Source organism: Calypte anna, chromosome 1 (assembly GCF_003957555.1).
Source record: "Calypte anna isolate BGI_N300 chromosome 1, bCalAnn1_v1.p, whole genome shotgun sequence".
NCBI lineage: Eukaryota > Metazoa > Chordata > Aves > Apodiformes > Trochilidae > Calypte > Calypte anna.
The window spans coordinates 194,741,272-194,767,372 of NC_044244.1; the positions used below are offsets into that span (position 1 = coordinate 194,741,272).

Consider the following 26,101-nt stretch of genomic DNA (forward strand, 5'->3'; position numbering starts at 1 on the left):
TCCAGTGGGTCCAGTGAGAGGTGTCCCTGCCCATGGCAGGAGGGGTTGGAACTGGATGATCTTTAAGGTCCCTTCCAACCCAAACCATTCTGTGTTTCCGTGAGTCTATACCTGGAGATGGATTCCTTTTCCTATAATTTCTGAGAATGGTTAAAAAAAAAATAAATCACCTAAAATAATCATAGGAAAACTCCTCCAAGGTGTATGGCTTTACTCTCTCTTCACTGTCTGAAATCGCCAGCTGAGAAGTTCTGATAACATCTTGTCGTTGGTCAGGGGTCATTGTGACCAGAGCCTGTGGGATGGAAACATCTCTGTCACTCAATATAGTTGATATAATTCATACCTGATGGATTCAGAGAGAGGAAGCAGATACAAAAATGAAAAGAACAGTGACTGCAGAAGAACTCATTCATTCCAGTTAATAGTAAGAACCACACAACTGTCATTTCTCTGTGCCATTCTCTATCAGTAATGCAAGGAATAACAACTGTTTCCATAGTGTGGATCATTTCCTAATGAAAATAATGTGCTTTGGATCCCAAGGCTCCATACAGGAATGTAGTGGTTCCCTCCAACCTCAGATACACCTCCAAGTAATCCAAGTAATCAGGCCAGCTGAAGGGATGGAGCAGGATTCATGGATCTTCCAAGTGACATGCATGTGGTGTTCCAAATGACAAGACCAGAAGAAAGGCTCAGATCCCTTCTGCTTGTCACCTCTCTGTGCCACTTTGCTTTCCACCTTATTATCAGGGAGGCTCTAGCCAAGATCTTGCTACTTAGAAAGGCTTTGACCTCCTGGGGCTTTGTATGGAGCCATTCTGTAAGACATCTTACCACGATCTCCAGTGGGGGCATGGTGACCGTGGGCAGGACGTAGACAGAATCAGTTGGGAAATCCCCTTTCTGCTTGGTCCTTTCATTGAACCCATTAGCCCACCCTGAGTTCATCACATGTTCTCCTGTGTCCTGGTCCAGAACTATGAGATCTCCCTTGAGGAAGCTGAGGAACCCAGACTCTTCTCCCACTGCAAGAAAAGCATCCATTATTTTGTTGTGTTTTTTATTTTTTTTATTTTTTTGCCATATCCCTGGGGAATAATTTTTCTGTTTGTATCTTTACCCCCGGTTTGGGCCACCCTACTTACCAGGGTTTGGGTTGTCTTGGAGAGTGACCACATACTTGGATCTTTTCCTTAGCCCTTCAAGGAAAGTCACCACCAGATCCCGGATATCCTCAGCGTTGTTGGAGGTGAAAGTGTATTCATCACCTTTAATGGTGGCCAAGGTGAAGCTCTGCCCTTGCAGCTTTCCCCCTCTGGGATACATTTTTTTATAGGAGACATAAACAGGACAGATAATGGCTTTGCCTGGGAAAAGTCTGGTTTAGGGTGGGATCTCCAGCTAAGTCTGTTTCTCCTTACCTGCTGCTTGACACAGCTGTGATCTCGGGGAAAGAGAGCTCCAGGAGAACCTGCTCCTGCTCATCCACAAAGTACACCCCTGTCCAGTTGACAGCTACAATCACATCATTTTTTGGCAGGCTTGGCCCTGGGTTGAAGAAAATACAGATAAGCAGTTCATGAAGGGTATTAGGATGCTGAAAATTTCTAAGTGTGATGCAATAATAATAATAATAAAAAAAATCAGCGTTACTTTTAGTAAGAGAAATAATGGTGGACTCACAGCTTCAGCTGTTTCTTACATGGATGCAACAAAAAATAATGTATCTAAAAAGGACCAGCTAGATGGTCCATTATTTCATTTGTGGAGTCCCTGTCTCTCCTTTGCTTTGGAGCATCCTGTGTTCTACTGACTCACCTGAGAATTTGAAGGCTTCATAAAATCGAGAAAACAGCAAAGGCCACTTGAAACGTGCAAAATCCACGACCTCTTCCTTGACTTTTTTGGGGTCTGTCCTCTTCTGAGTATAAATTCCCTACAGACAAAGCAAATAACAACCGACATGAAGAACAAACCCAGTTATAGGCAGGAAAAGAGAAAAAAACCCCAAATAATTAATTTCACCTGAAGATCTTGGAACTAATATTAGTTTAGGTCTCAATGAGGGTAAGGGCCCAAGTCCTGCAGGATCATGTGATATTCTGGACAAAGTTCTGGTCAAATTTTGGGTTCCACTTCAGAGCTCTGAGAAGGCTGTGCAAGCATCTAGAGTGACCAGTCTGGGTGGGATTCATCTTGGCTAACTTTGGATTTCCCACATCATCACAGAATCATAGAATACCAGGTTGGAAGTGACCTAGCAGATCATCTGGGCCAACCTTTGCAGAAGCACAGTCTAGACAAGATGGCCCAGTACCCTGCATCTTAAAAGTATCCAATACTGGGGAATCCACCTGAGGAGATTTTTCCAGTGTCAGACTGTTCTTATTGTGAAAAAATTTCTTCTGGTGTCCAGTTGGGATCTGCTCAGGAGTAACTTGCACCTATTAACACTTGTCTTTCACATCAAACTCTTTGTAAAAAGGGAGTCTCCATCTTCTTAAGACTGGAGATCTTCTCCATCTTCTTAAGGGTTTGGAATTTGGTGATGAGGTCTCCTCTCAGCCTTCTTCTCTTAAGACTGAACAAACCCAGTATGTAGGAAACCTGAGGTAGTGTCCACCTTTAAAGCTGTTCAGTCCTTTAAGTGGAAAGAGACACTCAACAGCCCCTAAGCACAGGTATCTGACGTCATTTCAGACATCCTCAGATATCTGAGACTTCTGTATGCAGCTGACAGGTTGATGGAGGACCTGGAAGATCCAACTGAATTGCATCCTTGGGTCTCCATCAGCAGTAATAGGAGATGCTGATATAATAGGAGGTGAGACTTCTAGAACACACAGAGATGTGTACATTTTAGGGGTTTTAATCTGAAGCTGGGGCCTGCTGTTAAATGAATGCCAATTCTCATGCCTGGGTGGGCAGCCCTCATGGTGGGTCATGGGTAATGGGGGGGTTTATACAAAACTTGGCACAATAAGGTCTTGACATTGCCTGGACACATGAACCTCCACTGTAATACAACCAACACCACCACAATCCTGTCTACCAGGAATGAAACCCCAAAGATGGCATTTTGCTTCTCATAGTGAATCTCTACAGGTTGTTTCCTTCTGTCAGATTTTGCCACAAAACCAGTGGTAAAGGTGAATGTGAGCAGTACAAAACCTCCCTTTCTCTTTGCTTTAGCTTTAGGCCAGGCTAAGAGCTGAGTTATTATGTCTAAGATACATTTTAAAGACCATGAAGCTACTGAAGGATGCCTTGGTCCTTGGCCCATCTATTGTCCCCACCTTTTTATGTGCAGCTATAATGAGCTGAGCCCATTTTTCCACTGTTTTTGAAGCTGTGATCTCTCTGTCTGGGATGTAGGATGGAATTAGGTTTAGCAGCCTTTCCAGCACCATCTCTGACCCATAATCCACATAGTACTGCTGGGAAGCCAGTTCTGCCAGATCTTCTTCCTGTGGGAGTCCAAACAAGCCAAGTTAATGCTGTTACCAGGCCATGACCTCAACATCCACCCTCTATCACTCAAGGAACTCTGTGCGGAGGTTGGGTTTCCTGCTGCTTCAGATTGGTGTGGAGATGCTTCCTTTCAGCAGAACTTCACCAGTGCTCTTTGCACAGCTGAATTCAGGAGATTGACCACTTAAAGCTATGATTAAACCTTAACATGTTCAGTGCCCAGCACTATGAAACCCTGTACTGGGTGTGAACATAGAATTATGGAATCATTTAGGTTGGAAAAGATCAAGTCCAACCATAAAATCATGTTCATCTCAGTCTTCCCTTGCACTTCACTCTGCTTCTGATGCCTGCACCCAGCAGTGGGTGATCTTACTGTGGCAAAAAGAAGATCTCTCATGTCTAAGACTTAGCAGGGTTCACCAAACAGGGTCCTTCTGTGTACTCCTGATCTGGTGCTCTGGTTACAGACTACCTGTGACCCTCCAAACTGAGGCTCTCCCATCCCTGTAAGGCCAGGTTGGATGGAGCTTGGAGCAACCTGATCTAGTGGAATGTGTCCCTGTCCATGGCAGGGGTTTGGGAACGAGATGACCTTTAAGGTCTCTTCCAACCCAAACTGTTCTACAATTCTATGGTGGATGAAGTGGTCATTCACTCTCCCATCCAAAATTCATCAGAAGGGAGTTCTCAGGCAACACATGGAAGTATCCAGTCTCTCCCCAGCCAAGAGGATTTGACTCTTGTAGCCATCCCAAGTGAACACCACAATCCCCAAGCTAGCAGGAGTTCCAGGAGGAAGATGCCTCATCCGATTTGGTGGAGAAGGCTTCACCATGCCAAGGATACAGGTTGGACCAGCCCAGGAGCTGCTGAGATCCCTCACCTTGTCACAGCGGTACTCCCCAAACTTAACCCCTCGCACAATCTGTTGGTAAATGAGGTTGGTGGCCACGTTGTCCTCGTTGGGGTTGTGCCAAGGGGTGAAGATTTCCTTCCTGAAGAAGAGGCGCCACGGGGCGTTGCGCTCCTGCGCTCCCTGCTCCTTGGCATACTGCTCACACTGAGACACAGCATCCATCACATGGTCATTGCCACTCCCCAGGGAAGAGACCTGCTCAGGGCAGAGAGAAATGTGACATTCACCCAAAAAATTGTGACATTCACCCAAACAAATGATGACTTCTCCAGGTAAGGACATCCATCTCTGAGCCACTCACCCAGGCTTCCTGTCTAATCAATACAAATCAAAGTATCTATCGCTACTTGCCGGCCAAGACTGAAGAGGTTTAGAGCATATCTGGGTGAGCCATTTTGTTTCCAGCCACAATTCCCCACCCAGAATGAGAGGAGAACTGACAAAATGTGAACTAGCAAACCAGCAGTCCCATTATGAAGTATTGTTTGTTCATACTGGGCTTAGAGACACCCTGTTTCAAAGTCACAGACTTGGAAAGAACCATGCTGAGCATCAGCCAAACCCAGAATAAAAAGCCTGTCCTGTTTGAGAAGAATTTATTACCTCTGTCTTCTGACTATGGGTTGGCATGAAGCCCTAAAGCACTCCTTGGATGAATGTCTCCCCAAAAAAGACTACAAGGATGAAGTATAAACCATTTCCTTCTCACCTATAGGCAAAAGTGGCCATACCTGGAGGTCAGAGTATACTTTGTCCTCTTACATAGCAGGTGTAGGTTTGCCTGATGAAACAGGCTTTCAGCTGATGAAATTTTACCCTAGGCCTTTTTTTTTTTTTCCATTCTCATTTATCACCTTTATTTTTATGGAATTTCTGAAAAAGTCATGTTCTTATGTTAAATAAATTGGGTTAAATGCCACTGCACATATGGCCACTAGGAATTTAGCTCATTTTGGAAGCTTATTTTCAACCATTAGCTTTCCAATTCATCCTAGTTGCTCCTTTGCATAAACATCCAGGCTGTTTGCTTTACTGAAAAACTCCCTCAAAGTATTTTGACCAAGAGTAAGAGTTTAGCATCACAGAGCAATGCAGGTGGAGAGGCATTTCTGAAGGTTTCTGGCCTAGCCCAATGGTGTGAGCAGGTCCATTTTTATTCAGGTTGCTCCATGCCTTCTGTTAATTTTTTAATATCTCCAAGAAAGGAGATTTCGTGGTGTTTCAACAACCCTGCTCCTGTATTTGACTACTCTCAGTATGAAAATCACACTGGCACTGTAAAAATGTTCCTTTCTGACCTCAAGGCTGGACGTTTTGCTGGGTCCTTCTGCAAAAACAGGTGAAGGCAAAGAGAACATCCCTCTTCTTTCACAAAGCTACCCAGGAACATAACTGAAGATGTACCTTGTCAAAAAGTGCAATGTAAAGTGAGAAGCCAAATCTGTCCTTCAGGCTGATTTTGTCAGCCAAAGAATTACAGAGTTCCTTGGCAGTCGTTGCGGAGTCGGTCAGCAGCGTTTTCGTTGTCCCATCCATAAAGGTGACAGGCAGCATGATGGGTTTCTTGGACTTGGTTGCCTAACAGAATGAGGCCAAACTTTATCAAGGCATGTGTGTTTCAGTCCCATCAAGACTACATGGTCTTCCATTCCCCTGTGGTAAGCATTTTCTGATTTCTGGTCCCCCTGGCTGGCTGCTTCTCAATCCTACCATGTCCCACCCATCAGGATGATGTTCCACCAGCCACTAGAAGCACTTGGAAATCCCTGATTTTTTATTTTATGCATTCAGTCATCAAAATGCCTCATCCAATAAATTCAAACATGCTTGGGAATGTTCCTGGGCACTGGAGCACAGCTGTCTATGCTGGTAAACCAGCTAGAAAATGAGCAATGATTGTACAAACTGCCTGTTCCAGCTCATCTATCCCCAACCAAGTCCCAGGGACCATTCCCAGTTAGCACTTTGCCTGCAGCCACTTTGATTTGGAAGACACTTTCCTAACATACTATGGGGGCTTACTCTATGTCAGCACTCTCGAGCACGTTTACTTTACAAAAATTGATGTAGCCAAAGATATTGATCTTCAATATACTCTGGAGCAAAGCCAGGATGCACAGGAAATGCAGTATCTTGGAAATATCTGAAAATTCTTGAGTGTAACAGGCCTTTTGCTCTCCTTTCTGTCCATCCTGAGATGTGGCTCCCATGATAATGAAAAACTCAAACCCTGAGCCCCAGCTACCTGGGAAGGGGATGGAGGGAAGGGCTCATACCTGCAGCTCCAGCCAGCTGGGTGGCTGTGTCCTTGTCCCATTGGCAAATGTCCTCCTCAGCCTCTCTTCACAATATGGAGCATAACCTGGAGGGCCTCCATTGATGAAGTTCCTTAAATACTGGTAGCAGCAGGGAACACATCAGTTAGACCATCAGCTCTGGAGGCCAAGTATTTGCCAAGGTTAAAACCCAATGTTTTATGGACAGCAGGACAATCTGCACCCTCATCCTTGCTCTTGTGTTGCCTATTTCTGGCCTTGGTTGAGGTAAGATATCAGCCAAGAGAGAGCTTTGGTTGAATCCAGTGCAGCAGCTTTTCTGTTCTTACTATTGCTGTTATTTCTGTCCCTGTATTTTAAAGATGTGTTATAAAATGTTATGGAATGTTGGCCAAAAAAAAAAAGAAAGAGTGAATGAAAAAGACCTATGAGTAATGACCCAGGAGAACTGTAAGCAAACACCACTCAGGACTCTCAGTAAAAAAGAACTTTAACAATTTTGTTAAACAGATTTTGTTTTAGTTAGATTTGAAATTGTCTTTTAGAAGACCCTGAACTAGAATTTGAAGCACCTCATCTTATGCTAAAAATACAACCACATTACTGTAGAGAAAATTAAATCCAGTGACTTCCACAATATGAAAGAACACACTGGGAAAATATCAAATAAATATAAATATTGTGGGCAAAAAGGTAGCTAAGACTGATAGTTCTGTAAATCATAGTTTTCAGAAAGACTTTCTAGATAGATAAGAGTTCTCTAAATGATACCACATGGCTGTTCCTTCAGTAACACAGAATGCTTGATGACACTGTCAGCCCATAAATATCTCTGTCAATCCTAACTCAGAGAAAAACTCTGAAATAACAAGGTACTGCAGCCAGGTTCTAGGGATGGGAGCTGTTGCACATGACAGCAAGCAGCTGATGCTGTGTAAAAGTGTAGTTTTACTTCAGCTATTTATAATGAACTATGTAACAATAAATTTTTTGTGTTTCTCCTTCCTTGTAGTTGAACGTTGCCACCCAAGTCCATTATTAGTTGAAAGAAAGATAAGAAGAACAGAAGTGCTAATGTGCCTTGATCTTTGTTTAACATATGATGCAATTAAGGTATCTAATGCCTTCCAAGGTGTGACTTTCATATTTGGGTGTAGGAAAACAGATCTAAGAGTGTCTAATTATCAGCTAAATCACAGAACTATACAACCATAGAATCATAGAATCATAGAATTGACTGGGTTGGAAGGGACCTCAGAGATCATCAAGTCCAACCCTTGATCCACTAGTGCTGCAGTTACTAGACCATGGCACAGAGTGCCACATCCAGTCTCTTTTGAAATATCTCCAGGGATGGAAAATCCACCCCTTCCCTGGGCAGCCCATTCCAATGCCTGATCACCCTCCCCCCCCTCCCCTATAGAATGGTTTGGGTTGGAAAGGACCTTAAAGATCATCTAATTCTAACCCTCCTGCCATGGACAGACACCTCCCACCAGACCAGGTTGCTCCAAGCCCCATCCAACCTGGCCTTCGACACTTCGAGGGATGGGGCAACCTGGGCCAGTGTCTCACAACTCTCAGACAAAAGAATTTCTTCCTTATATCTCATCTCAATCCCCCTCTTCCAGTTTGAAAACATTTCCCCTTGTCCTATCACTCCATGCCCTTGTAAAAAGACCATTCCTGGCCTTCATGTAGCCTCTTCAAGGACTGGAAGATGCTCTCCACAGAGCCTTCTCTTCTTCAGGCTACCTTTGGGTAGAGGTACTTTGGAATATTGTCATTGGTTTCTCAGAGAGGTGGTAGATGCCCCCCATCTCTGGGAACATTCCAGGTCAGGTTGGACCTGAGCAACCTGATCTAATTAAAGATGTCCCTGACCATTGGAGAAGGATTGGACTAGGTGAGCATTAAATGTCTCTTCCAACCCAAACCATTCTGTGATTCTATATCTGAGTCTCCAGAGCTACTCATGAAGTACTTCTGGGAAGTTCTTCACCCTCTTAAAATAATGTTCCCACTATTAAAGATTTAAACCCACACAGCCTCCTGTGGCATACTTCCTCAGATCTCATTTCCAGACATAATTTAATTTTCTGCCACTTTGCCAGGGATTTATCTGCTTCATTAGATTTCATACTGGCAAGGTCTGGGGATGAAGGAAGAATTTCTATTCTTGGCTCCAGCTCTTTCAGTGCTGAGGACCCAATACCTAATATAACATCTAAGGAAATTAATGGAACATCTTTATCTGTAGCAGGTTTGGGAGCAGGTCCAGGTTCCAGTGTTCAACTCAGAGGAACAAAGGATGTTTTCCATCATAGCAAAAGAAAGATGCAGTGCTGAGCCCTTTGTCCTGAGCCAGCCATGGGATTACCTTGAGCAAAGCAATGGGTGCAAGTCAGACTCCAGGTGTGGAGCTCATTTGGGAGGCAGCCTGTTCAAATCTAGACAGCAAAACTTTGCCCAAAAAAGAAAAAAACCTTATGAACAACCTGATTTTCAAAAATGTCAGCCACTTGGCATCTCCCACTGGCTTTGATCCTGCTTTCTCACAGTGCTTTAGAGGACACTTTAGGTGTCACCTCTCATGTGGCTGCTTCAAATCAGATGTTTCCAGTACAACTCATGGTGGGGCAATGTTGTAGTATGCAGAGAGCAACTACACAGCCACACTTCCAGGTAAATTAAACCCCTCCCTTTCTATGTGCAATTTTTTTTGCATTAACTTATATTTATAATTAACTGTGGGATAAATTTGATGTCAAGGCCAGTAGAGACTTAAATGAACTAAAATACCTTTGCATTTCAGAGGCAACAGGAGAAATGAGAGCTCTTCTGGGTGTGCAAATTCCACTTGCAGCTTTCCACAATCAACTTCCCTGACACTATTCCCTTCTTCAGACATCCCCAGTGCAGGAGGCATCATCTGAACTGGTTGTCTGCACTCTCTTGAGAGTCACAAGAAGGAGAATCACTTCACAGAAGTGACTCGTGATCTACTTTAGACCTTGAACTTGGGGTCATCCACACTTTTCATAGGAATTTTGTGTTGTTTTCATTCCTGGCAGAGATAAAGACCAGGATTCCCTCTACTGTGAAACCTAAGAGAAAAGCTGGGTCCCATGGATGGAAAAGAAAAAGTATTGGCAGATAAATACTGAGACTAACAACATCTACAATTTACCTTCACAAACTTCTCGGAGGGAGCAAAACATCCCACACAGAGGGACATCAGGATCCAACCCCTGGCATGGCTGCTTTTGGAGGGGTTCTGGGTCAGCTGCTTGCAGATTTGACAGTAGATTTCATCCCTACAATAGCAATTGAAAAGAAAAAAAGGACTATTAGGATTTTTCAACATGAGCAGAGCTTGGGCCAGACCATGCCTGTATGTGACTGAGAGGTAAAAGTTCATTTTAGATTGGCAAAGATATCAATTGAACTGCCCTAATGGTGGTCACCCTGCTTGTTGGACTGTCTCTAAAATGCCATCCATCACCAGTCCTGGAACATCCCTGTGCTTCAGCTAAGATTCCCCAGCCTGACTGACACTGCTTAGAGATGGAGAGAAATAAAAGGGAGTCTCAAGGTTCAAGGAAAATCAGTGTCAGCTCTGGATGAAGGAGTCTGCCCTGGTTTCTCACAAATACTTCTCAGTTATACCAAGAGAGTTTCCTAAACTATGAGAGCATCATCTGGGATTCTTCATTTGCTGGCTGCTCCTCTTGAAGCACCTGATCTTGCTTTCTGTAAGTGTTGGGAACTATCAGCTCCAGCAGAGGTCAAGGTTTGTCCAGCTTTTACATCTTCTACATTGAAAGGCATCTCAATTTGGGAATTAATGTCCACTTTTGACTCTCACCTTAGCTTTCTACATGCAAAATGAAGGATAATGGCACTTCCTCACCTATGTGAGAGGCAGCAAATATGTTGGCCCATCTGTAGCACTGACAAACCCCATGGGAAAACTCAGGAGACTCTACCAGGGCTGCCTTCAGGGCAGACTTAGAACAGAAAAGGCAAAGAGTTTCATAGTGAACTGAGAGGAGAAAGTGAAAATCAGAGGAGCTGATCATCAGATGAGGAAGCAGTGAGCACACAGGAATGGGTGAAAAGAGCATTAGATGACATAAAAAGGGCTGTGTCATAACACACACATTAATGGGATAAACCAAAGATGTGCACCTGGCCTTAATGGGGCACTTTCCAGTTTCTGATTGCTCAACTTAGCAGCTGAGATGAGTTTGAGTTCTTCCTTAAAACATTCACAGTTTTAAGCAAAAGCTTAAAAGAAGCAAAAGAAATCTAAGTGGTCTAGTAGAAAACAAAGGGTTCTGAAAGGCATTAGGGAGTGTTAAAAAATCCCCAATCTGGTAGCCACAGGCACCTTCAGAAATGCTTTAGTCCCTATCCCTTCCTTCTAGGAAGGAGGGAAGGAAGGAGGGAAGGAAGGAGGGAAGGAAGGAGGGAAGGAAGGAGGGAAGGAAGGAAGGAAGGAAGGAAGGAAGGAAGGAAGGAAGGAAGGAAGGAAGGAAGGAAGGAAGGAATTAGGAAGAGAAAGCGAGAAAGAGGAGAGAAAGAGGGAAAGAGGGAAAGAGGGAAAGAGGGAAAGAGGGAAAGAGGGAAAGAGAGAGTTCCTTTGAATAGCTCAAGAATAGCTCTAGGAAGAAGGTATGAAAAGAATGGCATGTTCATACTTCTGTCTTGGTTTCTAACCTTAAGGCTGGCCTGAGGATGCCATTCCCAATAATGAAATGGAGTTTCTCCAGGTTGGAGGTGGGTCTGTCCTCCAGCATGCTGTTCCCCTGCAGAGTGGACTCTCCATCGTGGAGCCTCTTTGTCACCTGCCAACCAGACACATTGCACTCTTTCAGTACAGCCAGTTACTATGTCCCCCCCACCCCCATCACAAATATGTGGTGCTCCCCCACGAGGACTCCTCCACCATCCAGGAGGGGGCTCAGAAGTTCTTCAATCTAACACTTTAAAGGCAAGGGGAAGGGGTGACTTTGCTGGCTTTAATCACAGATGGGTGAAGCTGAAAATGGTCCTGTCCAGTCATGCTCCCACCTGCTTGGTCTTTACCCAGGTTTTCTACAGTGGCATTCCAGCTCTGAGCTGGACCTGCAGCTGGGGGAGGGCCATCAAAGAGCTTTGGAATAACCCCAGCTTATTGCCTGTCCCTTTAGCTCAGTCATATTCAAAAATCATTCAGACACTGACAAAATGGACCAATTCCCCATGCTAATGGCACAGCAGAAACCACATAAGCCTGGTTCTGGTTATGAAAATGGGGATGGCATTTGTCCATCTACCAGCTCTCTGTCTCAGCTCCTCAACCCAGCCTCCTCCTTGAGCCACTGGAGAAGGACAAACCTTTCTCAACTGAGAGGTGTTGACACCCACATTAGGGTGAGCTGGGTTGGGTCCTATTTCTCCCCACTGACACCTAAAGGGTGAGTATATTAGAGAGCAATCTTCATGCTCTGAAGCAGCTACAGCCTGGTGAGGTGGTGCCTACTCTGGAAGTGGACAAGACAGTGTGTGAAATAAGACTGAATCTATGTCTTTGCATTGCTTTCACCCCACCATCACCACCCCAAAAGATCTGTTGCTCCTCATTTTGGGATGAATTATCCAAAATCTCTCATCCTGGCCTAACTGTTCCCACCAGGACTTTACCCCTTCGCACTGGAGAGCAGCAGAAGATGGGTGAGGGCTTTTGGAGACCCCCACCTCTGCTACCTATGCCCACAGCTGGAGGGCAGGAAACTAAAAGCAGGGATAACACTCAGCCCATCAGAGAGTGGTGGGGACTATCAGCAGCTGGATGGAGGGCTGGGAAGGAGGGAAGGGAGAATGCTGGCTGGCTGGAGAAGAGGAGCCGAGGGGAGGCCGGCGCGAGGTGCGGAATGACTCAAGGAGACACGGGAAGCCAACCTTTCCCCTTAAACACTCCTTAAATCTTTCAGGCAGAGAGACAGGTAGCGCCAAACCCAGAGGAGGGCTGGTTCTATGTTGTCTAGGGAAAAGCAGAAGAGAGTCAGAGAGGGCTGCAGACAATCCAAGGGCACTCGAGCTGCCAGGCGGCCACGCGTCGCCTCTCACCTCCTCCGTCAGTTTGGATTTCTTCTTGAGCGTTAAGGAGACCAGTTTGTGCCTCACACTGTTCTTCTTGTGCCCATCAATGTGAGGACTCTGCAAAGCAAGAGGTGTGGATGCAGGGGTGTGAGACATGGAGGTCTTCTGCAAAAGACCATTAATCCTGGGCATAGGGGAAAGGTAATTTAGAGGCTGGTGGGAACCAGGAGTGTGGACTCTGACTCCAGTGCCCTGTGATAACCCAGGTCTGGATCTGAAGTTTGTAGATACTCTCTAATCAGTGAGCCTCCCCCAGATGAAAACTACAGACTGGGGACACCTGAAAAAAAAAGTTGTGTTGAATGATGATGTTAATGATTTGCTTTCCCTTTTGGTCCGCCCTGGACTAAATTATTGTTGTAGGTCCCTTCCAACTGAAATGATTCTGTTCCCTTTTTTACTCTATTCCCTGATAATAACTCTCTGATTCAACTTATGCCCACCCAGCACGGCTCTTCCCCAGTCAGGCTTGTTCTTACATCACAGATGAGACAAGCAAGACCACTCTCTGAGCCACTGGCACAGCAGAGTCTGTGAGCTTGAAACCCCCAAGCTAGGGATTCATGGACAGGGAATTACACAGTGGTTTCATCACTGTTAACCAGCTCTGGGCTCTATTAGATTCCCCAGAAGGATACATTTTATGTGGGACAGACCTAGGCACTTCCTACATATCATCAAGTTTCTGTTGGCTTTCTACTTTTATGGCAGCTTTATGCCAGTTGTGGGATTAAAATGAAGAGGATAATCACATTTTTACCCTGTAAACCTCTCCCCATTTAAACAGCTTTTAAAAGATTGATTTTATACCAGATCAACACTTTGAGTCCTGTGATTTATCCAGAGCAATGTCTTATCTGGGAGGGGTTCTGAGATGAAGTCCTCCAGTGACATCCCAGAATATACTGAGAGTTCAGTAGAGACTTCAAAATTTTGTTTATTTATTCCCAGAGCTTAATCTCCTGGCAACTCTTTACTTCCTGCTCCCAGATTAAGGACATGTTTTTAATTTAGTCTCTTCTGACCCCACAGGCTGCCCAGGATTGGTGCAATCACCATTCCTGGAAGTATTTAAAAATCATGTAGATGAGGCACTTCAGGACATGCCCTAGTGGGCAAGGTGATTGAGATATTGATAAAAAATATTTTATTTATTTTACTGGGGGAGAGAGGATGTTGATGATTGGACATGGTGGTCTTAGAGCTCTTTTCTAACCATGATAACTCTGTGATTCTGTGGCCCAGGGCAGATCAAAAAGAAATCCTCCAATGACACCAAACATTATTCTCCCCCTATGTATTTCTGCCCTACAAGGGAAGGAGAAGAGAGATCAAAGACCTTGAGAGATATTAGGGAATTTTATTGTCTTGCTAGGGGACACTCAGTTATCCTTGTGAATCAGGAGGGACATGATGAACACCTTGACACGTGGGCAATTCTCCTTTCATGGCATAATTACAAATAAAACTGACAAAACTGATTGCCTGCAGCAAACCCTATAAATCATTTCTTTCCAGCACATATCAATACCCAGCCCCTAATAACATCAGTGGTTACCTCTCCTTCTCCCTGCAGAGCCTGCAGTTCTTTCTTATAGGTCTTCTTCCCCAGAGTCTCATAGATTTTTGTCATCACTGGGATCTTCTCACCACCATCACTCATGGCTGTGTGATATTTGGGCTCAGGGAGGTCTCCCATGAAACGGAGGATGGTGATCCAGACTGCAAGTGCTGCCTAGGTGAAAGGAGAGTTAAATTCCATTAGCTGGCACCAGGGCAGTGGAAGGATCATCACTGTGGTCTGCTTGTCCACATGAAGGAGGGGAAGCACTTCCCTGTTTCCCACAGAACAGTTTTTCCTGCAGCACACAACTGGGAAAGACCTTGACTCAGACCATGCCTGTATGTGACTGAGAGGTAAAAGCTTATTTTAGATTGGCAAAGATATCAATTGAACTGCCCTAATGGTGGTCACCCTACTTGTTGGATTGTCTCTAAAATGCCATCCATCACCAGTCCTGGAACATCCCTGTGCTTCAGCTAAGATTCCCCAGCCTGACTGACACTGCTTAGAGATGGAGAGAAATAAAAGGGAGGCTCAAGGTTCAAGGAAAACCAATGTCAGCTCTGGATGAAGGAGTCTGCCCTGGTTTCTCACAATTACTTCTCAGTGATACCAAGAGAGTTTCCTAAACTATGAGAGCATCATCTGGGAGTCTTCATTTGCTGGCTGCTCCTCTTGAAGCACCTGATCTTGCTTTCTGTAAGTGTTGGGAACTATCAGCTCCAGCAGACGTGGTGGCTGGGACCACAAATCTGGGCTCTGTGTTCATGCCATCAGGAGACTGTTTGCCCCTCATACAAGGGATTTGCTTCTTGGTTAGGAGATGCCAAACTCATAAAGAAGCAGTGACTGGCAGCTCCTAACCCACTGCAAAGATGAAGGAGAATAACAGTGGAGGTAATGAAGTTCATGGCCAAGGTAATGTACATTACAGCCATGCTGGTTCAGTACAATTCTGGTCTTGTCTTGCTGACTACAGGACAAGCATTTCTTCTCTGTTGGCTCTGCACTGGTGCCTATCACAAGGCAAGAAGCAACTTCTCCAGCTGCTGAATTGCAGCTTGACAAGTAAGGTTTCACTCAGCTATTTCCACTGTCTGAGCCCAAAGCACTTCATTAACTGTCCTAAAATAAATATCAAAGTACAGAGATGGACTCACCACCATATCCTGCTATTGCTGGTTGTCTTGTCAGTGCTCAGAACACATTGGTGTGATAGTGCCTACTGATACGCTCCCCACCAAGCCATGAGCACATTGGTGTAACTCAAAAGGGAACCTTTTGGCTGAAAGGTTCCACAGGCTCACCCACCAACCCACCCTGCCCTACTCCAGGGTTTTCATCCCCCCTTGTCTCACCAACTGGTCTCCTTCATCTTCATGGTACAAGAGAGGCTGCTTGAGAGGTCTGCGGATGTAGGTGTGCGTCGTTGTGCCCTGGAAATATGTGGCAGCAAACTTGGCAAACTTGTACTCAGAGAGGTCCTCCTCTTCTTCTTCAGGGAGAGGCAATGCTGCATCAAGGTCCTCCTCCTCCAGCTCCTTCTGAGCTCGCTCAAGATCCTGGTGGGGAAGAACATCCCAGGTATTCAGCATGGCTTGGGATACTGAACTATCCTTTCCACTTGAGCCTGATTTTTCTGCCCATGGTTTCCATGGCAAAAAACCAAGCTAGATAAAGGAAAAACCATTTAACTCTGGAGCTCATGCAAAGCCCAAGTCCTGAAGGAGACTGGAGTGTGCAAAGAGCAACAGGAAAAGCACTGAGCATGGTCCCACTCCTAGCCAGGGGAAAGGATGTCCAAGAGCTAAATGCCATGAGCCAGGATGAACCTCAGAGGATATCAAAGGCCACAAGTGCTCAATGATTGTATTGCTCTCCTCCTGGCAGTAACCCAAGAAAAAGCCTGAAGACTGCTTGACTGTCCTCAGCCACAGCACAGAAACCTCTAGGACCATGCAAAAGAGGTCAGTCTTGAAGGAAGCCTTCAGAGACCCCCTTTTGGATTTCCCCACTCAGCCCTGAGTCATTAATACATTGATAAAGCCTTTCATGTGACAAGTAGGCACCTGTGTGTTCTCCAGTACCTCAAAGCCATTGGGTGCCTGTCCTTCTTGGCCAGGTAGGGAAGAAGTTGTCCCCAGGAATCCAAACATTTTGTCCACCATTTCAGAGTCATTCACTGGCTCGTTGCGAGCTTTCTCCATTTTTTCCAAGAGCTCTTTCTTCCGACGTGCTTCCTCCTTCTCCTTTACTTCTCTCTCTGCATCTTCCCGTGCCAGCTGGGCCAGGCGTACCTGCAAGAGGACAAGAACCATGACAAAACTGCTGGCAGTGCTGCCTCAGGAGGTCTGGGTGGTCATCTCAAGGTAGCCATGAGCCTCCCCATGGAGGTCCAGCACCTGTAGACCTCCTGCCTGGCAGCCAAGGTGTTGTTTCATGGCAAGACACATCATCCAAACTCCAAAGAACTCCAGACTCCAAAGAGCTGGCACTAAGTTCTGCAGGGTTTGGCTTTAGAGAGGCAGAGTGCCCAGTGCTTGGGGCATCATGACTTGGAGCTGGCCAGTAACTTGTCCATGCCTCAGTTTCATGACTGCAGAAGGACAAAGCAGTAGCATTTTCTCCTTATTGCCTGTCTAGGAGGGTTGGTCCATGCTTAGAGATTCATATTGGACTTATTTTTTTTTTTATACAACCACCATGCATGTGCACACACAGAGCGTCTCAGTTCCCCCTTCAGCCTTTACACAACACCAAAAACAAGGGAATAATAACTGTAATCTCTGACATTCCTCTGCAGCAGATCAGAAATTCTGGAGCAGCTTCAAGCTAGTTAGAGCACAGAGGACCTCAGTGAATTAAACACAAACCTGCTCAAGCAGGGCAGAAATCCCTTTTGAGATTTTTGGCATTCCATCTCCAGGGAGCAAAAACAGTCCCTGGAGAACAGAGACAAAGCCCCAGAAAGAAACCAGTCCCTACTACATACTTGGTGCTTCTTTTCTGCTTCCTCTTTGGCTTTCTTAGCACTCATCTCCTTTCGGAGCCGTTCCTCCTCCGCCAGCCTCATTTTCTCCGCTTCCAGGCGTCGATGATACTGGGGGAATAAACACCAGGGCCATTTGGAGTTCTAATCCTTGAATATTTTTATTTGTGCCCTTTAAATCCCCATCCCATGGGGGAGGAGTGGCTGGGACCACTTTCATCCCCTTTTCTCCCCACCTCGGCATCCCACGACCGACCTCTTTTCCTCGGTACTTACTTCCCCTCGGAGGCGTTTATAAAGCCTCCGGGCAATCATGCCCCTGGCATAGGCTTGGATGGTGAGGACAGCCCAAAGGCGGTGCCGGAAAGCTCTCCGGACCAGGAAACCCCGGCATCGGGCTTGGAATTCGATGATCCTCCTGCGAGCCATGTGGTACTGCTTGTGGAGCTTGCGGGATCGATACAGGGCCTGGAGCCTCAGGAAGCCGATCCGCATCTGCAACATGGTTGGGATGAAACCAACCCCCCCCCACCACCACACACCAACCCCCCCCCATCCCCCTTGTCCTCTCTGTCCCCCAAAGGCTTGCCCACCATAAGCAGATTGTTGCTGTTAATCTGCTTGCAGGGTTGTAAATAAGTCAGCCCCCCCCCCAACCCCCAAATCAGGACAAGCCTTTGGGAGGGAGGTTCTCCAAGAGGGTGGAGAAAATCAGCCCTTCGGCTGCTGCACTGAAGCAAAGCCCAAGAAGGGAAATGTCAGTTTCTTCCTCACTGAATCCCACAGAGTTTCTGCCTCTGAGAGGCCTCAGGAGGTCTGGGTGGTCATCCCAAGGTTGCCATGAGGGCTGCTCCCCCATGGAGGTCCAGCACCTGCAGACCTCCTGGCAGCCTGCTGTTTCATGGCAAGACACATCATCCAAACCAGGCTGGAAGGGGCTATTCCTAGCAAGATGTAGGGTCAGAAGGTGATACTGAGACACTTTCGACTCCAACACACTTCCCAAATGATCAGTTGGGTCAGAGCCAGCTGGGACAAGGAGAGAAGAGGACCATGGGCAGGGTTGGGCAGAAACCCAGATACAATCCCACCAAGAGATGGAGTCTGGATTTCAGAGGAAGCTGTTTTTGAGTTTTCAGTCACCTGGAAACTAGGGGAAGGCTTTTAAAACCCCAAGTGATAAGTTGATGCAGTGGACTAGGAAAACTAGAAGGTGGTCAGGTCAATGAGAAGGCAAAGGAGCAAGAGCAAATCTCCATTCATCACTGCAACTGCTAAAAGCCAACCTCATCCTCTCCTACACTCAGAGGGACATTTGGAGCCAGGAAACTCTCAGAAAGGTCCCAGATGGAAGAGATGTGAGGAAGCACCCCAGTACTCACAGCACCGTAGTTCTTCCTGCAGTTATGTCCACGCCAGTATCTCTGAATCATCAGGACTGAATTTCTCACTTTCAGGAAATTGGACCTGCAAAGGCATTTCAAGAACTTGTCTCTGCAGTTTGGCTGCAAGGTATCATCATCTCCTGGGCTTCATTCTTTGGAGATTTGAAACTGAGCAGCCAGGTGGAGTAAACACTGCACTTTTGGTCTGAAAAATTCTCCTCCTTCTCCTTACTTTCATTAACAGATCTGCAGGGGCTCTCTGACAGGTCCCTACAGACAGATTCTATCAGATTATGGGAACAGACAGAGCAGGAGATGCTGAGAATGCTCCCATCCTTTTTTAGTTTTAGCTTTGACTAAAACCTGAGTTTTAACTAAAATCTGCTCGCATCAAGTGTGACAAGTGTGGCAGACACTGCACATAATAGATGTCTTTAGGAATGGGTTGGTGAAGTCTCCAAAGTGTTCAAGTACTGTTTGTTCTTTAAAATTTCTCCCTGAGAAAGAGAACTTCATCCCCATTTGAGTGATGAACATCAGGAGAATTGCACCTATACTTCCTGGCACTTCCTAAGAAACCTGTGCAGACTCTGGGTTCGAGCTGGGTTCTGACTGAAAGCTGAGACTGATTTTTGTGGTTGCCATAACAATTGAATTGTTGTGTGAAAAAAATGTTAGCAGCTCTCACTGGAGTGAGCTGACAGCTCTAGGATGCCTGTTCCCAAATTAAAACAACTGTCTCCAGCTCTGAGAAACGATGTCCCAAACTGTGGGATCCTGGGATGCTGTGTTGCCTGCAGCAGGCTCAGAGACCCAGAGTCCCACTGCTGCAGTGCCAGAGGAAACATCAGCTCCCCTGAAGACAGCACAGGGACAGAAGGTCCTATTCTGTCCATGTTTAAGGCAGAAAACAGTTTTTCTCTCCTTTTCTCCACTCTTATCCCCCATTACTTGCTGCACCTGAGTGCCAGCACATCAGGACTTCCTCCTCCCCAGCTGCAGGCAGGGCAGATGAACACAGAGATGTGTCCCCCAAAAGGGCAAAGCATCCCACAAAGCCCCCCTCCAAGGGTCACACCTACCTGTCTTTAAATCCACGGACCACCTTCTGGATGAGGATGACTTTGTCTGTGATGGCCTTGTCTCTCTCAATCTCCAGCAACATGTCGTGGTGGTCCTGTGGGAGAAAAGCACACAGCATCCATGTCTCAAGCTCTCCATCTGCCTAATGTGGGGCAGGAGGGGTGGTGTGGGGTCCTTCCCCAGAGGAATTGTCCAAAATAAACTCTTGGGACATTTTACATCCCAAGTACCAGCTCCAGCTCCTCACTGGAGGAATCCTAACATAAACCCCAGTGATCTACTAGGTTCCTAAAGCAACCAGAGTATCCAGAAGCTGCACGTGCAATACTTTAGAGCCTCCAAACACCCAGATGATGTTGCCCTTCCATGCAGAGCTCCTTGCCTAGTGCTGGCAACCATGGGAGCAGCTCCCAGGAGCATTGGAAGGGTTTGGGAAAGAAACTCCAGGCTGCATGGGATCCATTCTCCAAGACTGCAAAACCTTCACATTCTAAGGATAAAACAGGTCCCCAAAACACTGAATTTCCTTGCCCTGAGGCTTTCAGATGCACCAGCCTGAGCTTCCTATGGATTCTTCCCACTCTGTAACTCATCCCAGCTCCACCATGCTGGGTGCAACAGAGGCAGCTCCACACATTTCCTGCTTTGCTCGACCCCACACAGCCCCTTGGGGCCTCCTGATTTTTCTGTTTCCTGCCCTGACAGCTGTGAGAGCTTGATAACAGGCTCTGGAAAGAGCTGCTAGTGGCAACAGCTTCTAGGAAGAGCTGGGGGAGTGTTCACACTGGTAAAAAGGGTTGGGGGTGAATTTAGAAATAAGCAACCAGGGTTTACTGTTGGGATTTTATGCTCAAGGGAAGCTTTTGCTTCCAGCCTGGTTCTTGACCAGCTCATCCTCGTTGTCCTGCAGGAACACAGGAGTGGGTGTGTGAGAGATGAGTGCAAATGATGCTGCAGGGGACCTGCAAATTTGGGCTGCTTCATGGCAGCTGGACCAATGCAGGGAAGGAGGCTGTAGGCACCGCTTGGGTCATGCAAGGACCTACTGAAAGCAAAGTGAGCTTGCTGTGCTCTTGGTCCCCCTCTCTTCATAGAATCATAGAATCATAGAATTGGCTGGGTTGGAAGGGACCTCAGAGATCATCAAGTCCAACCCTTGATCCACTACTGCTGCAGTTACCAGACTATGGCACTGAGTGCCACTTCAGGTCTCCATGTGGACATCCTTCCAGCTGCTCTGCCTCTTGGGTGAGGGCAGGAGATGAAGTTGAGCAATTGAGCCCTGGAAAAGGCTGTGGGCTGTCTGGATTTCTGCTGCAGGATGGGGATGTGGATGCACCAGTGCTGGCAAAGGGCAGATGGTAGGAGAGCCCTTCAGACACAAGGGTTGCAGATGGTGGGGAGAGCTGCCTACCTTCAGGAATATCTTTGTCTTGCCAATCTGCCAGTCATCATCCTTCCCCAGCACAGCTTCAGCAATGCGCTGGCACGTCCCACGCAGGTCACCCTGGGTGGGAGAGGGGGTGGGATTCATGGAATCATAGAAGAGCTGGAGTTGGAAGGGGCTGTAAAGATCATCCAGTTCCAACCTCTCTGAATGGGCAGGAATCTCCCACTAGACCCTGTTGCTCCAAACCCCATCCAACGTGGCCTGAGACACTTCCAGGGATGGGGCAGCCACAGCTTCCCTGGGCAACTAGGGTCTCACCTCTCTCACAGAAAAGGATTTCTTCCTAATGTCTAACCTAAATCTCCCCTCTTTCAGCCTGAAACAATTCCCCCCTCATCCCATCACTCCCCGACCTTGTGAAAAGTCTCTCCCCAGCTTTCCTGGAGCCCCCTCAGGCACTGGAAGGTGCTCTAAAGTCTCCCTGGAGCCTTCTCTCCAAGCTGAACAACCCCAACCCTCTCAGTCTGGCTACAGAGCAGAGCTGCTCCAGCCCTCTGAGCATCTTTGTGGCTACTCCAGACTTGCTCCATCAACTCCACATTCTTCTTGTGCTGGGGACTCCAGAACCGGGCCCTGCACAGCAGTTGGTTCTCACCAGAACACGGTGGAAGGAGAAAATCTCCTCCCTCAACCTGCTGCCTGTGATGCTTTTGATGCAGCCCAGGACACTCTTGGTTTTCTGGGCTGCAAGTCCACATTGATGGTTTATGCTGAGCTTTTCAGCAGCCAGCATTCCTAAGTCCTTCTTCTCAGGGCTTGGCATGACCAGGACCAGCCTCACCCATCACTCCTCCCAAGTCTAACAGGGAGGTTTTCTGGTTGCAGCTCTACCAGTTTTTCCTAGTGAGGTTCCCAAGGCACATTTAAGGTGTGAGAGACAGGCTGAATGTGGCTCCCTGCCCTGGCAACCCCATAACTATTTTCCCTTCACTCAGAAATCCCAGAGCACTGCTGTAACACCTGGGGACCAAACATTGCCTAATTTTGAAGAGGATGCACACCCCCTAAACATCTCTGCAGAGCAATCATTACCCATGGAAGAAGATATTCACCTGCTTGTATGCTGGCTTCACCCCAGGCATGAGCACTCGGTACCGGTCCACAAACTCCACAAAGGTGTAGCGGATGGGGTATCCAGCCCGGCGGATCCGGATGGTTTCCATCATCCCTGAGTACCTCAGCTGACGGACACACAGCTCCCGGTCAAACAGCTGGGGAGGATACAATACACTCTGGTTGGATTGCACAGCTCAGCCTGGGCTGGCCAGAAGAGAGTGGGGGTTCTGAAGATGCCTGGGGCAACCAATCCAGGCATCCACCCAAATGCTTCACTTGGTGGACCCAAAGCCACAGTCACTGTTGGGTGTCATGGGCTTGATCCTGTGAACAGTTTGACTCAGGACATTTCTTTAATTCTCACTTGTAAGACAGGAATCACAGGATCACAGGAATCACAGGAATCACAGGAATCACAGGATGTTTAGGTTGCAAGAGATCTCCAAGATCATCCAGTCCAACCTTTGACCAACACCATAATCTAACTACTAAACCATGTCCCATAAGGACCAGGTCCAAACACTTTTTAAATGCCTCCAGGGATGGTGACTCCACCACTATCCTGGGCCATTCCAATGCCTGACAACCCTCTCAGTGAAAAAAATATTTTCTAACATCATCTTAAACCTCCCCTGGTGCAGCTTCCATCCATTCCCTCTGGGAATCACAGTTCACTAAGGAGAAGAGGCTGTTTCCCTCCTTGCTCCAACCTCCCTTGAGGTAGTTACAGAGAGCCATAAGGTCTCCTCTCACCTCCTCTTCTCCAGACTAAACAACCCCAGCTCCCTCAGCTGCTCCTCACAGGACTTGTGGTCCAGGCCCTTCATGAGCTTTGTTGTCCTTCTCTGGACATGATCCCCCACTTCTATGTCCTTCCTACAGTGAGGTGCCCAGGACTGAACACAGGACTCAAGATGTGGCTTCACCAGAGCTGAGTACAGAGGGGTGATCACTTAGGATGTGTCCAACTCTACACAAAGGAGTGGGAACTGGAGAGCACAGTGCAATGATAAATGTCACCTTGGGCAAACGGGCAGTGATGCCACCACTACAAGGGTTAAGCCATACAATCATCCTTGAAATGCCCACTCATGGTCATTAACTCCTGACTGCCACTCTGAGCTTCACCAGCATGATCACAGCACTCCTGTGTGGGCAGGGAGGAAATATTTTTGCAAGAAGAAGAGGTAAAAAACCATGTGAGTGGTTACTCAGAGGTCTCACAGTGCCTACAGTAGGAAGTGACACCCTGAAGTCACACAAAAGAGATGCCCTATGATAAGTCTGTTATCATCAAACTACCCTGTGTCCAGGAGGACACCTGAGGAGCTTAAAATGAACAGGACAGAACTGAGATCAGTTGAGAGCTTTAGGGAAAGGACAAAACTCAGACCAACCCCCATGGCTGTTCTTGACAAGCAGACAGTTTCAAGGCCAGAGAGCAGACATAGGAAACCCAGTCCTTCAGATGTCTGCTAATAAACCTGGCTGTCCACCTTTGCTTTGGGCATCTCTGGGTGGATCATGAGTGGGCTTGATGGACAGATCTACTGAAACTAGGGAAGGAATCTAGAAGGAATCTGAGAAGGAATGTCAGATCTACTGAAGCTAGAGAAGGTTCAGGAAAATCCCTGCCATTGGCTCAGTGCTTTAGTGGGTTGAGGAGGATTCTGGAGGTCCTAAGAGCATCCTAAGAGCATCTTCCTGCAGCTTGATGCTGTCTGCTGGGAGCATCCAAAAAATGTTCAGCCCCAGTGGAGAATAAAGGCAAGAGGTGATGTGGTGCTGGCACAGCACAAATTGTCAGGACAATAAATCCCAGCCTGGGCCAAAGAGCTCCATCCAGGCTGTTATTCAGCTGCCCTGCCTTCAGCTGTCTCAAATGGGAACATCTGCACATGTACAGATTTGAGCATCTAAAATGTGAGTCCCTGGGGCTCTCCCTTAAGGGTGGGAGGAAGGCTGGGCATGTACCTGTGCCTCAGATATCCCTGGATCTCAGATGCATCTCCTGGGACAGAAGGATTTGCCCTATGGATACAGCCACCTCCCCATCCTTGGAGGGAGCTTTTTGACCAGCTTGTAGCAGCCACTTGACCATGAAAGGGTTGGAATGAAGTGAGATGGATCCTGATCACAGGAGAAAACAATGGATCAGAGAGGAAAAGGTAGAAAATAGGATAATCCAGATGTGGTCTCAAGCTGTTCCTCTCTAAGGGGGGTACTGAGGAGTGAGGACAAGAAAGGTGTAGAGGGAGAAGGTTTATGTTCTCCTTTCTCCTACCATGAAGCAGAAGGGTATGTGAGTGGTTGAGGGCTTGCAAATAACACTCCAGAGGTTGTAGGGCTAGTTCAGTGCACATATGGGCAACCATGAGCTTCCTGGCACCAGGGCCTGGTGAGGCACCCAGATGACTGGAGACAGTTTCGATTTTCCTTTTTCATTCCTTGCATTTCTCACAGACCAACCAGAACAACAGAGCAAAGCTCAGAAACAGCAGCCTGGGATGGGCTACAGGCCCAGAGAATCTCAATGCTAACAAATCTATTCTTTTTTTTTTTTCCCTCCCCCAAAGTACATTTGAGAAGGAAGGAAAAGTTTCAAAATAACAGAAAATAACAAACAGTCAGGACTTTCCACTGACCTTTCATTTCCCACTATCCCATTTCCTATCACTATCACTACACTTTCCTTCAACACCAGGGAGGGCAAATGAACTCCCAGAACATGTTCTCTCTGCAGTCACCCTGCACAGTTCTGTCTCTCATTTAGCTGGGATATTTTCTCCCTTTTGCATTATTAAACCGAAGCCAGAAATAAATGTAGCAAGAAATCACATTTCACATCTTACAGAACCACAGCCCTGATTCTGTGTTACCTCATCTACTCATTACCCTAATGGGGAGATTAATTTCTCTTTGTCTGATTCTTTCAAGCTCATAGATGTTTTTATGTCCCACTGTAAGTTTTGTAGATAAATGAGGCAGGCAGAGCTGTCAGGGCTTAGAGCTGATGAAATCAAATGAAATACAGATTTGCTACACAGAGGGCAAAATGCCAGATCCAAATCCCAGACATCCAGGTGAAAAAGCAACTTTCAGGCTGTACACCTATTTCTCATCATCAGCCTTGTTCTTAAAGAAGGTCTTGGTTTGATCCCAGCTCAGATGCTAAACTCAGCTCAGGCATATTGTTAAATAGTAACCCAAAATATCACATTAACATGCCCTGAGGTGCCTCTTCACACTCACCAAAACCAGGATTAGGGCACAACAAACTGCTCTGAAATCCACCAGATCTTTCACCTCACATCCTATTAGGTTCACTGAACAGAAAAAATAAGTTCCCAACAGACACCACGTGTACGTAACAGCCCTGAAATTCAGTATTTTATGCTTTTTTGCACTTAGTTGAGCTTTGCTCGCAGACACTTTACATAAAGCTTCAGATCTGGCTGGATTGACTGCAAAGGCATGAGGCAACAGGACTGACAGAAACAAAGAGCTGAGATTGTTGTTAAATAAAACTCTTCCTCTCCAAGCAGTATCACTAAAAAAACAGTGATAAGAAAAGCAGCTGAAAGGATTTAAGTTGAAAGGTGAAACAGAGTGAAACCCCTCTGGAGCAAAAAGATTTTGTAGAAAACACCCATGGGAGGGGGGGTGTCACTTTTAGGTAATGTGGAACCCTGCAGTAGGACCCAACCCATGGTCCTACAGCTCAGTCTCAGGTTCTGCCAGGGAGGCCCCTACTC

The 26,101-nt window shown here is 46.6% G+C and overlaps 1 protein-coding gene across 2 annotated transcripts in view; it reads right to left on the reverse strand.

The window, feature by feature from the left end:
• MYO7A (myosin VIIA) overlaps positions 1-26,101 on the reverse strand; it is a 68,012-nt gene that overhangs the window by 10,608 nt on the left and 31,303 nt on the right. For both annotated transcript variants that reach the window (XM_030448239.1, XM_030448235.1), the window contains exons 15-35: positions 22,343-22,501; positions 21,255-21,347; positions 19,840-19,934; positions 18,755-18,839; positions 17,649-17,867; positions 17,376-17,483; positions 16,471-16,680; positions 15,742-15,945; positions 14,378-14,554; positions 12,787-12,876; positions 11,395-11,522; positions 9,863-9,989; positions 6,673-6,792; positions 5,801-5,974; positions 4,364-4,591; positions 3,303-3,473; positions 1,825-1,942; positions 1,428-1,554; positions 1,152-1,321; positions 841-1,031; positions 171-295 (exon numbers count right to left, since the gene is read on the reverse strand). In XM_030448239.1, the coding sequence (XP_030304099.1) occupies positions 171-295; positions 841-1,031; positions 1,152-1,321; positions 1,428-1,554; positions 1,825-1,942; positions 3,303-3,473; positions 4,364-4,591; positions 5,801-5,974; positions 6,673-6,792; positions 9,863-9,989; positions 11,395-11,522; positions 12,787-12,876; positions 14,378-14,554; positions 15,742-15,945; positions 16,471-16,680; positions 17,376-17,483; positions 17,649-17,867; positions 18,755-18,839; positions 19,840-19,934; positions 21,255-21,347; positions 22,343-22,501 (3,119 nt within the window). The remainder of the gene's footprint in view (positions 1-170; positions 296-840; positions 1,032-1,151; positions 1,322-1,427; positions 1,555-1,824; positions 1,943-3,302; positions 3,474-4,363; positions 4,592-5,800; positions 5,975-6,672; positions 6,793-9,862; positions 9,990-11,394; positions 11,523-12,786; positions 12,877-14,377; positions 14,555-15,741; positions 15,946-16,470; positions 16,681-17,375; positions 17,484-17,648; positions 17,868-18,754; positions 18,840-19,839; positions 19,935-21,254; positions 21,348-22,342; positions 22,502-26,101) is intronic.